At 52.9% G+C, this 17,568-nt stretch overlaps 1 protein-coding gene across 9 annotated transcripts in view; it reads right to left on the reverse strand.

Annotated features, from left to right (window-relative positions):
* Positions 1-17,568, reverse strand: part of CAMK2B (calcium/calmodulin dependent protein kinase II beta) — a 95,685-nt gene that overhangs the window by 58,154 nt on the left and 19,963 nt on the right. For all 9 annotated transcript variants that reach the window (XM_007446997.1, XM_007447000.1, XM_007446996.1 and 6 more), the window contains one exon: positions 3,831-3,925. In XM_007446997.1, the coding sequence (XP_007447059.1) occupies positions 3,831-3,925 (95 nt within the window). The remainder of the gene's footprint in view (positions 1-3,830; positions 3,926-17,568) is intronic.

The raw sequence follows: 17,568 nt of genomic DNA on the forward strand, positions 1-17,568 counted from the left end.
AAAAAAAAAAAAAAAATCCATTCACTCAAAACATTCATTCATTCATTCAAAAACATGGAGAGCTCAGCACCTGTCAGGGCCTGAGCAGGGTGTGGAAGACACAGTGCTGAATGAAACAGATGAAGTCCTGGCAGTCTCATGGGAGAGACAGCCAAAAAATAAAAACAGGGTGCTTAGGTCCCAGATTCCCACTGGAGGCTCAGGGGAAACCCCTCTGAGGAAGTGTCATCAACAGGAGTTAAGCAGATACAAAGTTTAGGAAAAGCATGTCCAGAGAGAAGGCAGGTGCAAAGGCCCTGGGGTGTACAGAACCAGAAAAGGCCAAGTGCCTGAGCAGAGCTGCTGGGAGGGAAGGAGAAGACAGGGCCAAAGGCTGAGTGTCAGGCCAGGTGAGAACTTTGGGTTTTATGGAGCCAGCCCCCAAAGGCTGGTAAGGAGAGGGTGGGATGTTCCTACGTGTGTTTTCCCAGGCCCTGGGCCGGGAGCTGGCAAGGCCCAGAGACGAACCCACTGCATTTACCCTCAAGGAGCAAGTGATCAATGAAGAAATGTCTAAGGTGACTGCTTCGGGATCTGGGGGGTTCCAAGCTGGATGTGAGGGCCCAGGGAGGCTTCCTGGAGGAGGAGTCCTGGAGCCTGCAGGCTGGGCAGGATAGTCTGGCAAGAAAGGGGGAAGAAGGCAGTGGGTGCCCTGGCAGCACCACACTCAGCCAGCTCCTTCCAAGCACCTTAGTCCTTCTCTCACCCTCACAATGCCCCTCTCAGGTAGATATCAGATTTATCCCAATTTTACGACTGGGGAAACTAAGGTACAGGGTGGCTAAGTAACGTGGCCAGGGTCATACAGCGAGGTGGTCAGAGCTGTGCGGCGACGAGACCAAACCCAGCAGCCTGGCTGCCCCGTTGCCGGCCCACATTCAGCGTAAAGATGAGGGTCGGGGGCCCAAGACGCTCACCCCTTCCGCTGCCCACTCAGCTCGGAAAGCCCCAAAAGGGGCTGGAGAGGGTCAGAAGATCCCTGGGTCCCTGCACAGGGAGGTGGCCAGTTGTTTTTCGAATCCTTTTCCATTACAGAAACATGCTGAACACTATGGGTGAAATGGTGGCCAGTCTGGGATCTGCTGCAAGATATACGGGCAGGGGTGGGAGATGGGGAGGGTTACAGATGAAAACAAAATTGCCTGGGAGCTGGAAACTGTTGTGTCGAAGCTGGGGGCTCCTTCTATCATTTTTTCTATATTTGGGGATGTTTGAAGTTTTCCATAATGACGAGGTAAACGGGGAAAAAATGCCCAAGACCTCCACAGACCTGGGCAATGCAGGGGCCCAAGACTAGAGGCAAAGCAGGGGGTGTCCTGGCTTCCCTGGTTTCCCTGGCCCGGAAAGTGGTCCCAAGGGAAGGTGACAAAAGACAAGGGCTGGCTGCTTCGATTCCAGACCAGTCCTGGCTGGCGGCGCTGCCTGCCACCATCCAACCCAGGCTGAGCCCAGCCAGGGAGGAGACTGAGGCCAGGCGCAGGGCTGACGGAGCCCCAGGTCTGCACAGCTCCGCAGCGGCGCCCTTAGCAGGGGTCTCCGGGGGCCCAGCCTACGGGACTCAATGGCAGAAAGCAGGCTGGCTCTCAGGAAGTGGGCAGCAGGCCTGCTACTGCAGGGGTGGAAGAAAGAGCAGGTTGTAATTGTGGAGCACGCAAGGAATTTCAGACTTCCACTGCTTTTTTTTTTTTTTTTTTTTTTGGCGGTATGTGGGCCTCTCACTGTTGTGGCCTCTCCTGTGCTCCCGTTGTGGAGCACAGGCTCCGGACGCGCAGGCTCAGGGGCCATGGCTCACGGGCCCAGCCGCTCTGCGGCATGTGGGATCTTCCCGGACCAGGGCACGAACCCGTGTCCCCTGCATCGGCAGCAGACTCTCAACCACTGCGCCACCAGGGAAGCCCTTCCACTGCTTTTGATCCTCCCGATTTATAGAACACTTTGAGGATATAAACAGGGGAGCGTGAGGTTCCTTGAAATGAGCTGCGTGATTCCATGGAAACATACCCAGGTGGTTTTCTGCCTGAGTTTCACAAACTCCTATTCATCCTTCAAGACCCATCCAACCTCCCTATTCTGTCCCCTGTGCTCCCACCCCTCGAATGGGGCTGTAGTGGCTTGTTTGGGTCTGTTTGCTCATCACCCCATCCTCAGTGCTGGGCACTGACTGGGAGAGGCTAGGTAAAGCTGGTGGATGAGTGAGGGTGTCCCTCATGAGTCCATGGGACCTCTGAAGGTGGGCTCTCTCTCCTCCTGTGGCCTGGCACAAGCCTATGGAATGAAGCGGAATGTTCCTCCTGCTTTAGAAACTCCACGGACACACTATGTGGACACATCCCCACGAAAACATCTGACACTGGTGGCTCACCAGTGCCGCACACCCAGTGTCAGTAAACACGGAAGCTGCCCTGCATCTGGTGGCACCATGCATACAGCAAACGCTCGGTAAATATTAGCTTGTGCATTATTATTATGATCACAGTTTAGCTGCGGGATCTGAGCTTTCCCGACACAAATGCCCCAGGGCTGTCTGGCTCGCAGACGCTTGTCTCTGCGGGGGCCCTGTGTCATCCTTATCACCCGAGCGCAACCAGCCCCTCAGCTAGAATGGGACAGCAGGGCCCGCCCCTGGAAACACTCAGCCCTGAAGGCCTGGTACACAGCAGGCGCCCAAACAACACCTACACGCAGCTCAGCGAACCGCACAGCGGGCTCAGCCGCCTGCCCACACAGGCCGCCGGGCTGGAAACTGCAGACCCTACAGACGGAGGCGTTCTCAGCACCAGCCTCGGGGAGGGATTCGGGCCAGGACTGCCTACAGTCAGGGCCTCTTTGCAGAGAAGGAGCCTCTCTGTTGGCTCAGATTTGTGTCTGGGTGTTAAGTGGGGTCATGTGTGTGCCTGGAGGTGGGAGACTGTCAGGCCGGGGCTTAGCTCCCTCTGCGAAAGGGGTCACCCAGCCCCTCCTGTCTGACCCTGGGGCTGGAGATCCATGGGCTCCCCACAGCACAGGGGGCAGCAATGGTGCTGCCACCTCACTGGGACGGCCCATGCCTCCACACCCACGCTGGAGGCCCCACCAGACCCCCTGCCTGGCTCCCGGCTCCCTGTCCCCTCGGTTCTGTGCTCTGACATCACCTACTCAGGGCAGCACCTCCACCTTGGCCTTGTCGCCCATGTCATCCCCTGCCCCGACGTCCCGCCTCATCCCCACCACGTGAAACTCCACTGGATCCCACGAGGGCAGGGGTCTGTCCATCTGCCCAGAACGGGCCGTCCCCCAGCAAGGGCTCTGGACGGTGCTGGATGGGGTGAGGCCACATGCCCGGGGCCAGCACCAAGCCAACCCCTGCAGACCCCCGAGCCCTCCCCAGCATCGGCAGATGAGTCCCCACATGCATCCCTGCGTCCGGAAGACCGGCGGGGGCTGAGTTAGGAAATGTGCCATTCATGCCGCCCCTCAAGCATTTGCCCTGTCACCCAAAATCTTCAGGTAACCTAGTCCCCCTCTGGCCCACAGTTCATGGGCAGACAACCTTACCTGATCACTTCAGCCACCTGGCCGCACGCCTCTCCCCGTCCAGCCCTGGGGAGGTGAGGCAGGGGCTCCACGAGCCTCCAAACCAGAGCGACAGTGCAATCCCAGATGTGAGGGTGTGCGGGTGCCTCTCCCTCCCGGCCCCATTCGGCCACGGGCACCGTTCACGTCCCACTGCTCCCGCTCCATCTGTGCCCCCCGTGAGCCACGGGCCGAGCCCCGGCCCCCGGCCCTCACCAGCCAGCACAGCCATTCCCTACCTCTGGCAGATAGCTTCTTGGTGTTGATGATCTTGGCTGCATACTCATGGCCGGTGCAGAGCTTGACACAGCGTCGGACCACAGAGAAAGCCCCCCTGGGGGAGAAATGGGAAACAGAGGCAGGGAGCCGATTAATCCCCCGGTGAACACCCAGCACCAGTTCATGAGGCCCAGCCTCTGTGCGAGGAAGGGGCGCCCCTCCCCCAAACAACTCCCAGCCCACCCCACCCAGTGTCAGTCCGGCACGGGCCCCTTTCCCGGCAGCTGGCAGAGCCCAGCCGACTGGCACACCCAGCTCCTGCGAGACCCCCCGCCTGGGCATCCTCGTGGGCCAGCTGCACCGAGGGCCTCTAAGCGAGCATCCTCCCTCGCTCTATGCCCAGGCCGTGAGACCCAGCGAGTCCTCCCAGAGCAATGAACCCTGGCCCAGCTCCAGACAGCGGAATAGATTGGTGCAGCCTGCGGGGACTCTGTGAAGGTTCTGGAGGGAGGGAGAAGCGTCGCATAATTAAGCTGCAAAGCTGGAGGCCAAGGCCCCCTCCCCCGATCCTCCAGCAACACTGCCCCAAGTTACAGCAGAGGCTGCAGAGTCCCATAGCAGAGGAGACATTTACACGCTCACAGCATTAGTGCTTCTGAGAGGAGAGGGGGCCAGCCTGGAGAGCCAAGAGAAGGGAACCCAGGAGAGTGGGTGACCACTGCCAAGGCCATCGAGACATCCTGCATGTGGCCCCGAAACAGTGACCCGTGAGAGAAGGAAGTTTTGCGGGAGGCGGCACGGCAAGCCAGAGCCCAGAGAACAGGCCCGTGTGGGTCCAGGGCAGGCGTGGGGCACAGGCCGGAGGGAGCCCGGGGCCCGTCAGAAGGTCCTCTGCGGTGTTCAACTTGTCACCACCGTCGGTTTAATTTGATTTGAGATCATCTTCGAAGAACATCAGACCCAGCACGTATGACACACAGCCGGAACGGGAAATGTCTTGGGAAGGGTCCAGACTGGAGGCCGCCAGGGAGAGGTGGGCACAAAGGCCACAGGTGGCTGAGCACATGGGGCCAGGGGGGCTGGGGACACCCCTGACCGCAGGCCCCTCCCCCGCCTTCCCTCCCCAGAGGCCCTGCAGGCACAGCCTCCATCGGAACACAGCCTCCCCCCGACCCCCCTCATAACCCCAGCCCGGAGCCCTGCTGCCCACGCAGCCTGAGAAGCCCACCAGCTGCCCGAACCCGGACTCTGGGCCACAGGAAAGCAGCGTCTTAAACAGGGAACGCTTTTTTGCTCTAATCCTGTTTGAGATCAAAACTTCATTAAGACAGACTATTCACTTCCTTGGAAAATAAATAAATATTACACTAAATCTATTTGAACATTTTCTTAACGACCCAGGTCTTTATGATCACTAGCTGTGCTCAGAGCTGTATCTTTGCTTTTCCAAAATCAGCCAGGGAACTGGGCAGCGGCCGCCTCTGCGGGACGGGGAGCCGGGGGTTGGGCGGGGGGCACACAATTCACTCTACATCCTCTGTCCTGTGTGATTTTCTCACTACGTGCGTGGGTTACGTTCTCAAAATATTCTTTTTTTAATTATTATTTTAAGAAAAAAAACATAAAGAAAGAATTTTTTTTTTTTTTTGACCGGTGAGACTAGCTTGAGAGAGAGCGTGGTGAGGGGGAAAGGCCACAGGCTTCGAGCAGGTCTGGGTTCAAGGCCTGCTCTGCACCAGGTTGCACCCTCTGAGCCTCAGTTTCCCCGTCCATCTAAGGAGCAGGAAAGGCTCACAGAGCCACTGCGAGGGCTGGCCAAGGCTGCACTGGCCTCACCCTCACCAGCCCAGCCCACCTCTGGTCTTCGAATCCGCTTCTTGCCCAGGAGGGCGGAGGGTATCACACGTACAGTGCTGAGCCGCCACCCTTCGCGCTCTGGCCCCCAAAGGGCACGGACAACCAAGCACTGGCTCACAAGCCTCCTTGGGATAGAGCTTCCTATGCCGGAATCCGACCCCACGATGCTGGAAGTTCCAAACAGCCAGAGGCCTGCTTTTAGCATGGTGGGTGCCAGGCGAGGCACCAAGGGGCCCTAAGGTGAGCTCATCCCTGGAGGGGGAAGGGACCCACGCAGCCTGTCCACCGGCTGCTGCCCAGCCAGGGTAAGTGCAGGACTAAGTGACGGAGCCGGGAATCCTCCCTGGCACACAGCAGGATGCGCATAAATAAAGTGAATGAGAGCCGGCAGCCAGATGGACGATCCTGGACAGGCTGCCCCACTGCCCCACATCTTCCAGTTCAGACCCTGCTCTCTCCTCCATAGAAGGCTCTGGGTTGGTGATGAGGGCAGTGCCAAGCGGGCAGGAGCCAGACGCTGGAGGAAACCAGGAAGGCGGCAGGCACAGCCCCCGGCATCCAGCAAGCGCTCAATAATGGTGCTCATAGGTAGCATTCAGGCTGGCACAGGGCCTGCTCCTGAACACAGGCCTTCCTTTCCTGGAGTCCTGCCTGCCGGGTGCGGGGGAGGGCACCTCTGGAAGCCCCTCTGGTGTAGGGCTTCTCCTGCCCCTGCTGCCCGGCCTGAAGACAAGTTCTGGAAAGAGCTGCCCGACCCCCGGGCCCGGCCACCCCACCCTGGTCTGCCACGGGGCACCTGCACTCCAATGCCTGTCAGCTATAAGGGGGAACCTGGGCCGGCCTGGGGTGAGGCTGTGCCGGGCCCCTGGGGAGCCCTCAGAGCTTCAGTCTCCCAGCTGAAGACATGTGGAAGTCGCCAGGAAAGCTTGGCCAGACGCTTGCGGAAGCTCACGAGTTAGGGGGCTCTCCGTGACTTAACTACCCAGAGGGAGAGTGCAGGGAAGAGGCTCTACCCCCGATGACCACCGCCCCTCGGGCAGCCCCTCAGCTCCCCTCTTCCATCCTTGAAGCCAGCCTCCCGGTCACCACCATCCCCCAGTCTCCTCCCACCCCCACCCCAGGCATCCGCCCCCTTCCTGGTCGCTCTGCTAGTTAGTCGAGGCCCATCACAAGGAAGCCCCCCAGAAGTGCCAGCATGCCAAAAAGCATGTGCCGTGATGGCCATGGGCTGGGGGTCCCCGACACCTTGAACATCACAGACAACAGTGAGGCCAGCAACCACCCTCCCTCGGCGCTCACAGCATCTGCCCACCCCCACCCCCCCACCCCAAAACTTACAGTCATTGAGACAACAACACGGACAAAGGGCCCGGGTCCCTATCCTAAGCGCATCCCCACTGCCCCCAGGCAAACTCCTTTGCATCCTTCAAGACTCAATTCATCACCTCCTCTCGGAAACATTTCCCAGCTGCCACAGGAAGTCAGCCTGGTCTCCTCTGGACGCCGGACGCTGCACGTGTCTCGGCTCACTTTGCCCACTTCATTATAATTATTCATCTGTCCGTTTCTGACCCTACGCTGTGGCTCTCCACGTGCAATCGGGATGCTGGGGTCAGGCACAGTGTCCAGACTGTGATAAGAGAGTGAGGACTGACCTACAAGCACCACAGGTCGACTGTGGAGAGTGGAGATGCTGGATGTCAGCATGTGTCAGGCCAGCGGGACAAGAAGGGGCAGCCTTCTGGAAGGACAGAGAGATCCCGGGATGGGGCAGACTCTGGACCGCAGGCCAGCAGGAGAGGGTCACCTCCCGAGGCTTCCCTGGATGAGTGGGAGCGTCTGTAGGTGGGGGGATGTCTCCTATGGAGCGGAGGCCACAGAGCCCCTGATCAAAGCAGGAGGATCCCCACTGTACCCACAGATAGGCTGGGATGAAGATGCAGAGGCACACACAGACAGGGTGGACCGTGGACTGCATCCAGGTGGGACCTGCCTGCGCTGTCCGACACTCCGACCGTCCACGAACGGCGTGGCGGGTGGTGGCCGGCTGCAGGGTCAGCAAAGCCACCCAGCGCAGCTTGATGGGGAGAAGCCAGGAAGGTGGGGGTCTGGGTGCGGGTGAAGGTCAGGGAGGGTGAGGGTGAAGGTCTGGGTGTGGGTGAAGGTGCCTGGGAAGAGAGTGTGCCTGGTGGGGGGACCCCCTGAACCTCGAGGTCACCACACGATGCCCGGTGTGGCACATACTGCTGCTCTCGGGTTTAGAGTGATCTGAATAACGTGCTCAGAGGAGGAGGCTCCCAGGCACCAAGCGTGTCATGGGGATTTTAAAAATCAGGTAAAGCTAATGAAAGGAAGAAAACACTCTTTCAGTCCTTGCTGGCTGGCAGATCAGAAAGCTCTCTCCTGTCTGCTGTGGGACCACAACACCAGACAGGCCGGCCAGAGAGAGGGGGAGGTTAACGCCAGAGCTGCCTGGGGTCTGGTCTGCTGCAGGTGGGCGCCCAGCACTGCTGTGGCCGCGTGGACCCACGGTGGCACCCGAGGGTCAGTCTCTCACCAGCGAAGGGGGTGACTGGCCCCTGCACACCGGGCAGATGCAGTGAGCCAGCCAGCGGCTCCCCGTCCCCTTTACTCTCTCTTTGCTCCCCGTCCAACCTGTGGCCATGCCTCTGAGCTGTCCCCGTGCCCGCCCGCCCGCTGCCACCTGGAACTTGCCCCTGACACTGATTACCTGCAGCCCCCATGGAGGGCCCCACTACGCCTGCTTTGGGGACCTGTCCCCTCCCTGCTCTGTTGGCCGAGCCCAGCTGCCCAGCCTGCCCTCTGCCCGCTGCCCGCTGTGCCGAGCTGGTTGTTGGTGGGAGAGGCTGATGGGGCGGGAGGGTCCGGTCTCGCCCTGTCCGCACGGTGGGGACTGCAGAATAGAACACAGAAGCGCTGACCATGGATGCTGCTCTCGGGACCCTGCATCCGGGGCCTGGGGCTGCAGGGCTTCCTCATGACGGTCATAGGCAGCACGTGCAGAGGTCCCGGCACGGACGGAGCAGGCGTCAGAATCGTGCAACCCGGGGAGCCCCTACTTCTGCTTCTCAGCGGCTGCTCCGCGCTTCCACTGCATCCCTCCCAGTAGACATTCCAGGGACGTGGCAGCTCCTGTCTCCACCGCCCCCATTCCTGGCTCCAGCCCGGCACCCGACTCCGGCTCTCTCCACCCAGTCCCGGCCTCGCAGGTACCTGCCTGCCTGCCACCAGGGCTGCGAGCTGTTTGCACAGCCCCGCAGCAGACGCACCTGGTGGCCAAACAACCCGGGAGATCCCATCCACACTCTGCTAACTCAGGTGCTCGGGAAGCGGGAATCCCTGACAGCCAACCAGAGCCGAGGGCCCATAGCTCGGACCCGTCCACAGCCTTCTTAACTTTTACAGCCCAAAGCAGCCAGGAGTCCCGAGGGAAAGGAAAGGACCAAAGCCTTGTTTATCTGCTTTGTAAAGGCTCCCACACAGGTTGAGCGCAGGGCTGCCCGCGCAGTGAAAACAGCCCTCCTGGCCCCCGACTCCCCAGGCAGATCCACACAAGAAGATCTTTCTGGAACAGGCTGAGCAGGCAGCAGAGGCACTTGGCTGGTCCAACAGTTTTATTTACCGCGTTAATTAACACATGGATGTCCTGAACCAGCCTGAGGCCGGGTACGTCCATTCTGCCCAGCCTGGGCCGCCCCAAGTGGGCTCTGCTGAGGAGGGTCTGGGCCAGCGCTCGGGGGCGGGGAGGGCGGGTAGCGGGGAGGACAGCCCAGCAGACACGCTCACTCACCACACCAGGCCCTTCGCTTGCTTGGATTTGTGGATTTAAACTACATCAAGCTGCTGCTTATTTGTGTGTTAGCAAAAAATTTTTTTCTACCTTTGATTAAAATGACGGGGGAGGTCCCTTTATATTTTTAATCTGGACCTAAGCAATTTGGTAGAAAATAGGAATTTCTACATGAGGTTGTTGTGGGGGTTTTTTCCTGCTTATAATAACAATTTTAAAAACAGAATCCCTGCTCGCAGCAGAAAATGGAGTAAACAAGTGGTTTCAATAGAGCGAGTCGAAGCCGCCTCCATCTCTGTAACCCGTTGTCTGGCGTCCCACGATGTTCTGATGTGTCTCCAGTGAGGTCTACGCCACAGAAAGGCTTTCCTCTTCAACACTCAGGAGCCTCTTGCTGTTTCTGTTCTGCTTTTCCCTCTCACTGGTTCCCCACCCTGTGAACGACTCTTCCACGGCACGATCTGGCAGCTACACATTGCTTCACTGGTGGACGCCGTCTGGGGACACCAGGAGGGTATGGGACCCTCCCCAGGCTCCCCAGCCTCGGGGTCAGAGCCGGTGAGGAGAGTGTGCTGGCTCCGAGGGGATTTGGGCAAGCACGTGCCATGCTGGGCAGGAGCATGAGGTCCCAGTACAAGAGTGACGTCCAGAGCGCAGGCCCATGAGGGCTGCCCAGCATCCACCAACAGGAGGGCACACAGAGCTCAGGGGACCGTGTCCCACTCCTGCCCAGGACCCAGAACGTCCTGGGTTCCAGAACAGGGCCTGAAGTAAACAGACTAGAGACCTACACTGGACAACAGTTAATCCCTGTGGTCTCTGCAGCATCCTGGCATGCCTTTTATCAGCGCGTGAGCTCCTGCTTTGTGTTTGGCCTTTTATATTTAACATCACAATTTATATATTTAACGTCACGCAATTCCCACTCTCTGACCTAGATCGCATGCTTGTCATCTTCACCAAAGAGAACTTTCCTTCCATGGGTAGCCGAGTGCTTCCTTGATTGGCAGGCATTTGGGGTGTTTCCAATTTCCCTGCTTGTAAATGCCTGCCGTAAACATCTCGGTTATTTCTGTAGAGTTTATTTCCAAAGGCACAATCGCTGGGTGATTTACAACCCACGCCAGCGATGAAAACGCCACCTCCTGCCACTTCCCTGAAGTCCGACCCTGGCCTTTCCAAGGCCCTTCCTTGGAATCCTGGCAGCTCCCCGGCCCCGACCTCTGAGCCTGGGCCAGAAATGCAAGTCTTAAGTCATCCATGCTGTGCTAGGGTACTGGGGCCACCACAACACAGTACATGGGCTGGGCAGCTGAAACAACAGAGATCGTCCCACAGTTCTGGAGGCCGGAAGTCCAAGACCAACATGCTGGCGGGGTCGGTTCCTTCTGAGGCTGTGAGAGAGACACTGTCCCAGGCCTCTCTCCAGCTTCTGGGGTTTTGCTGGTGATCCCTGGGGCTCCTTGGCTTGTAGAAACATCACCCCCATCTCTGCTTTCATGTTCACATGGCATTCTCCCTGTGTGTCTCTGCCCAAGTTTCCCCTTTTCATAAGGACACAGTCCTACTGGATGAGGGCCCACCCTCCACTTCAGCTTAACTAATTACGTCTATGACAACCTTATTTCCAGATGAGGTCGCATTCTGAGGTACGGGGGTTAGGAGTCCACATCTGAACTTTGAGGAGACACAATTCAACCCATAGCACATGCTGGCCCCCAACTCTGCCTTATGGAATCTGCCACTGCGTGTACCAGTCAAACATTTCCCAAATGACCATCATCACATATTAGGTACGAAGGGGGTTCTGTGGGCAAAAAAAGTTTAGAAACCAGTAAGTTAAAATGTTTTCCTTCCTTCCTTCCTTCCTTCCCTCCTTCTTTCCTTCCTTTTTCACTGCAGGACTTCCCAGGGCCTTTAACATGGTCACCTGTACTGTGAATTTCCAACCAGTGAGTATGAGGTAGAGCCTTTCCCTAACTTCTTTGACCAGAGAAATCTATTTTTTTGGGGGGGGGTCTTCACCGTTTTACTTTTATTTTTTTGACATTTTTATTGGAGTATAATTGCTTTACAATGGTGTGTTAGTTTCTGCTGTATAACAAAGTGAATCAGCTATACATATACATACATCCCCATATCCCCTCTCGCTTGCGTCTCCCTCCCACCCTCCCTGTCCCACCCCTCTAGGTGGTCACAAAGCACCAAGCTGATCTCCCTGTGCTATGCGGCTGCTTCCCACTAGCTAGCTATTTGACATTTGGTAGTGTCTATATGTCCATGCCTCTCTCTCACTGCGTCCCAGCTTACCCTTCCCCCTCCCCGTGTCCTCAAGTCCAGAGAAATCTTTACCCAAAGAAGTCTCATTTGGGCCAAGAGCGGGGGACAGGGAGGGGTTCTAGTCTAAGGGCTCAACACCGAATGCATCCCTCAACAAAGAAACAAATGGCCAGGGTGGGACAGAAATGCCACCTGAGGACACCCACCCGAACACAAGAACAGCAGCGCTGCCCATGGAGTCTGTGGGTGCATCTCAGATGGAGAAAACCCCAGCGTGGCCCCCTCTTCTCCCTGCCTGCCCCTTGGAACAGGGCACCCAGGCCATGGTGGCCACTCCTCCCATCGGAAGCCCCCTCCCCACCCAAGCGGGCATCAAGGTCCCCCCACTGCCCTCCTCCCAGACACCCTGGGGAGCAGGGTTTCATCTGGAAGAGCCAGGAACGTCAACTCAGAGAGAACGTTTTCTTACATTTCTGACAGTGCTGAGAGCAGATGGGACGCTCCGTGAGCAGAGTGGGGAGCCATGTCCTGACCACGTAAGGCTTATGACAAAATGCACCCTACATCCTAATGAGATTTAGATATAAATGACCACAAGGGGTAATCCTTTCACATTTCTCATGCGCTCATGTCATCATTGTTACTTTATACAGTCACGTCAAGTCTGTGAGTCCTACACAGATGAGAATAGCCCGACTCTGACGCTTGTCCATGACACTGTGCTGCTCTTAAACCTCTCGGGCCTCACACCTCACAGCGTCACCCTCAGTACAGCCCAGATCCTCCACCCCTCCCCACCATAGCGGGGTCCCCTGAGCCCCCGTTCCACCAGGTACAGACATCCTTGAGAAGCTTCCTGGAGGGCTCAAGGCAGCAGAGCCAACAGGAACAAGAGGGTGGGCACCAGCCCAGGGGACACAGTGGGATCTGAAGGAAGCGGGACTCAATGGGATTACTGAGTGGGTACAGAGTTATTGTTTGGGGTGATGAAAAAGTTCTGAAAATGGGTAGTGGTGACAATTACACAACACTGTGAATATACTCGATGGCCCTAAACTCTACATTTAACAATGGTTAAAATGGTAAATTTTATGTTGTGTATATTTTACCACAATGAAAAAAAAGTCAAAGAATGGAGAAAGATATATCATATTGATCTCAGACAGAGCAGACTTGAGTTAGGAAAGTTACCAGGGACAAAGAGAGATTTCACAGCATGATAAGGCGGTCATTTCTCTAAGACATAACAATCCTTAGCATGTTACCCCCAGCAGCAGAAGGACAAACTATATGAGGCAAAACTGAAAGACCTGTAAGGAAAAGTAAGTGAATCCACTAGCACACTTGGAAACTCCAGCACCCCCCTATCAGAAATGCACAGACCCAGCAGGCAGAAATTTGGGAAGGACACAGCTGAACTGAAAAGTACCATCTATCAACTGGATGGAATTAACGTCTAGAGACAACTTCATCCAACAGCAGCAGAACACACATTCTTCTCAAGCTCACATGAACTTTCACTAAGATAGAGCACATTCTGGGCCATAAAACACCCTTAACGAATTTATAAGAAAAGAAATAATACAAAGTATGCTCTCGGATCGCAATGGAATTGGAAATGAAAAACGAAGAGATAGCTGGAAAACCCCGAAATACATGGGGATTAAACAACATACTTCCAAATAACACAAGAGTCAAAGAAGAAATCTCAAGAGAAATCTCTTGGGTAAAAGGAGGCTAATGATAGAGGGAGATGAATCAGGGAGAAGGTCAGTGGTCAAGTTCACCTTCTTGGCCTGAGTTTTTAGGTGCAGGGGTGTTTCACATTTTTTTTTTTTTTGCGGTACGCGGGCCTCCCACTGTTGTGGCCTCTCCCGCTGCGGAGCACAGGCTCCGGACGCGCAGGCTCAGCGGCCATGGCTCACGGGCCCAGCCGCTCCGCGGCATGTGGGATCCTCCCGGACCGGGGCACGAACCCGCGTCCCCTGCATCGGCAGGCAGACTCCCAACCACTGCGCCACCAGGGAAGCCCCACGTTATTTTTTAAATGGAAAATCTTCTACGTGTAATATTTTACAATTTACAAACATTTAAAAATAAAAACTCTGGAATAAATTACACAGTGAAATAAAAGAAGAAGAAATCTCGAAAGAAAATTTTAAACATTTTAACAAAGTGAAAATGAAAATAAAACTTATCAAAATTGTGGAATGCAGTAAAAAAAAGTGCTTAGAAAAAAATTATACCATTGATTGCGTATATTAGGAAAGATGATTTTAAAATCAATAATCTACGTTCCCACCTTACGCGACTAGAAATAAGAGCAAATTAAATTCAGAGTAAGCAGAAGAAAAGACATAATAAAAGTCAGAGCAGAAATAAATGACATTGAAAACAGGAAATCAACAGAGAAAAATCAGTGAAACCAAAAGCTGTTCTTTGAAAAGATCCATAAAGTTGACAAGTCTTCAGCCAGGCTAAGATAACAAGAGAGAGGACACAAACATCAGAAATGAAAGAGGAGCCATCACTACTGATCCCTTGGAAATTAAAAGGATAATCAAGGAATACTATGAACAGCTCTATGTCCACAAACTTGATGAAACCTAGATGACATGGACCAATTCCTTGAAAGACACAATTTGCCAAAACTCTCACAAGAAGAAATAGACCAGAACAACAAACACCATATTGTATCATTTATGTGTGGAATCTAAAAAATAAAACAAACAAATGAATATAACAAAACACAGATTCACAGATATGGAGAGCAAGCTAGTGGTTACCAGTGGGGAGAAGGAAGGGGGAGGGGCAAGATAAAGGTAGGGGACAACAAACTACTGTTTATAAAATGGATAAGTTACAAAGATATATTGTACAGCACAGGGAATTCAGGGAATACAGCCAATATTTTATAAGAACTTTAAATGGAGTATAATCTGTAAAAATTTTGAATCACTGTATTGTACACCTAGAACTAATATAATATTGGAGATTAACTATACCTCAATTTTAAAAAGTAAAAAAAAATAAAAGAAATAGACAAGTTGAATAGACCTATATCTATTAAAGAAGTTGAATCAATAATAACATTACAAGAAAACCACAGATCAATATTTCTCACAAACAGAGATGCAAAAACCCTCAACAAAATATTAGCAAATTGAATCCACCAATGTATAAATAGAATTATATGCCGTGACCAAGTAGGATTTATCCCAGTTGTGCAAGCCTGGCTGGTTCAACATTTGAAAACCAATTAATGTAAGGCATCACATCAACTGACTTAAAAAGAAAATCACATGATCATATTAATAGATGCAGAAAAAGCATTTGACAAAATCCAACACCCATTCATAATAAAAACTCTCAGCAAACTAGGAATAGAGGGGAACTTTCTCGACTTGATAAAGAGCATTGTATTAGTCAACTCAGGCTGATAACAAAATATTATAGACCGGGTGGCTTAAACAAGAGAAATTTATTTATTTTCTCATAGTTCTGGAGGCTGGAAGTCCAAGATCAAGGTCCGGCAGGGTTTGGTTTCTTATGTGAGCTCTCTTCTCTTGACTTGTAGGTAGCCACCATCTTGCTGTGTGCTAACCTGGACTTTCCTCAGTGGGTACATATGGAGAAAGAGCAAAGTGTCTGGTGTCTCTTCCTATAAGGGCACTAATCCTATCAGATCAGAGCCCCACCATTATGACCTCTTTTAACCTTAATTACCTCCTAAATAACCAATCTCTAAATACAGTCACATTGGGGGGGGCGGTAGGGCTTCAACCTATGAATTTGGGGGGTACACAATTCAGTCCACAGCAAGCATTTACAAAAAACCTACACCTAACATCATATTTTTGGTGAGAAAGTAGGTGCTTTTCCTCTAAGTTCAGAAACAAGGCAAGAATGTCCCTTCTCACCACTCTTTTTCCACATCGTACTGGAAGTCTCAGCTAATGCAGTAAGACAAGAAAAGGAAATAAAAGGTATACAGACTGGAAAGGAAAATATAAAACTGTCTTTCTTCCCAGATGATATGATTATCTATGTAGAAAATCCCCAAAGAATTGACCAAAGAACTCCTGGAACTAATAAATGATTATAGCAAGGTTGAAGGATACAAGATTAATATACAAAAGTCAATTTCTTTTCTATATATCAGCAACGAGTGAGTGGAATTTGAAAGTAAAAACACAATACTATTTACATTAGCACCAAAAAATGAAACACTTAGGTATAAATCAACAAAATATGTACAAGGTCTATACTGATGAATGAAATCAAAGAAGAGCTAAATAAACGGAGAGATATCCCATACGTGAACAGGAAGACTCGATATTGTCACAATATCTGTTCTTTCCAAGTTGATCTATACATTCAATGTATTCCTAATCAGAATCCCAGCAAGATATTTTACGGCTATCGACAAACTGATTCTAAAGTTTATACGGAGAGGCAAAAATTGCTTCTCGGCCTTTTGGCTAAAATCAAGTGTAGCAGACAGAGAGGTAAAAGACCCATAATGGCCAACACAATATTGTTGAGAAGAACAAAGTTAGAGGATTGACACTACCCGACTTCAAGGCTATAAAGCTACGGTAATCAAGACAGTGTGGTTTGGTAAAAGAATAGACAACAGATCAATGGAACAGAATAGAGAGCCCAGAAATAGGCCCACACAAATAGTCAACGGTGTTTTTTTGGGGGGTTTTTTGGGTTTTTTTTTTTTGTGGTACGCGGGCCTCTCACTGTTGTGGCCTCTCCCGTTGAGGAGCACAGGCTCCGGACGCGCAGGCTCAGCGGCCATGGCTCACGGGCCCAGCCGCTCCGCGGCATGTGGGATCTTCCCCGACCGGGGCACGAACCCGCGTCCCCTGCATCGGCAGGCAGACTCTCAACCACTGCGCCACCAGGGAAGCCCAGTCAACCAATTTTTGACAAAGGAATAAAGGCAATTCAAGGAAGAAAAGATTGTCTTTTCAAAAAATGGTGCTTGCTATGGACTGAACGTTTGTGTCCATGCCCACCCCCAGGCCCCGACCACCAAATTCATATGTTGAAATCCTAACCCCAATTGGACAGTATTAAGAGGTGAGACCTTTGGGAGGTGATTAGGTCATGAGAGCAGAGCCCTCATTAACAAGACTAATGCTTTATAAAAAAAGACCCCAGATAAATCTTTCCACCCCTTCTGCCATGTGAGGACACAGGGAAAAGATGACCGTCTAGGAAGCACGTCTCACCAGACCCTGAGTCTGCCAGAGCCATGATCTTGGATTTGAAGTTCCTAGAACTGTGAGAAACAAATCTTTGTTGTTTATAAGCCACCCAGTGTATGGTATTTTGGCTATAGCAGCCTGAACAGTCTAAGACAGTACTGGAACTACTGGACATCCAGATGCCAAAAAATGAATCTAGACACAGACCTTACACCTTTCACAAAAATTAACTCAGAATGGATCATAGACCTAAATGTAAGATGCAAAACTATAAAAGTCCCAGAAGGTATCACAGGAGAAAATTTAGGTGACCTTGGGTTTGGCGATGACTTTTTCAGATACAACACCAAAAGCATGATCCGTGAAAGAAAGAATTGATAAGCTGGGCTTCATTAGAATAAAAAACTTCTGCTCTGTGAAAGATGGGATAAGCAAATGAGAAGGCCACAGATGGGAGAAAATATTTGCAAAACACGTATCTGATTAAGGACTTGTATCCAAAATATACAAAGAACTCTTAAAATGCAACAACAGGGGCTTCCCTGGTGGCGCAGTGGTTGAGAGTCCGCCTGCCGATGCAGGGGACGCGGG

The sequence above is a fragment of the Lipotes vexillifer genome, unplaced genomic scaffold, assembly GCF_000442215.2.
Source record: "Lipotes vexillifer unplaced genomic scaffold, Lipotes_vexillifer_v1.1 scaffold1359, whole genome shotgun sequence".
In the NCBI taxonomy this organism is placed as follows: Eukaryota; Metazoa; Chordata; class Mammalia; order Artiodactyla; family Lipotidae; genus Lipotes; species Lipotes vexillifer.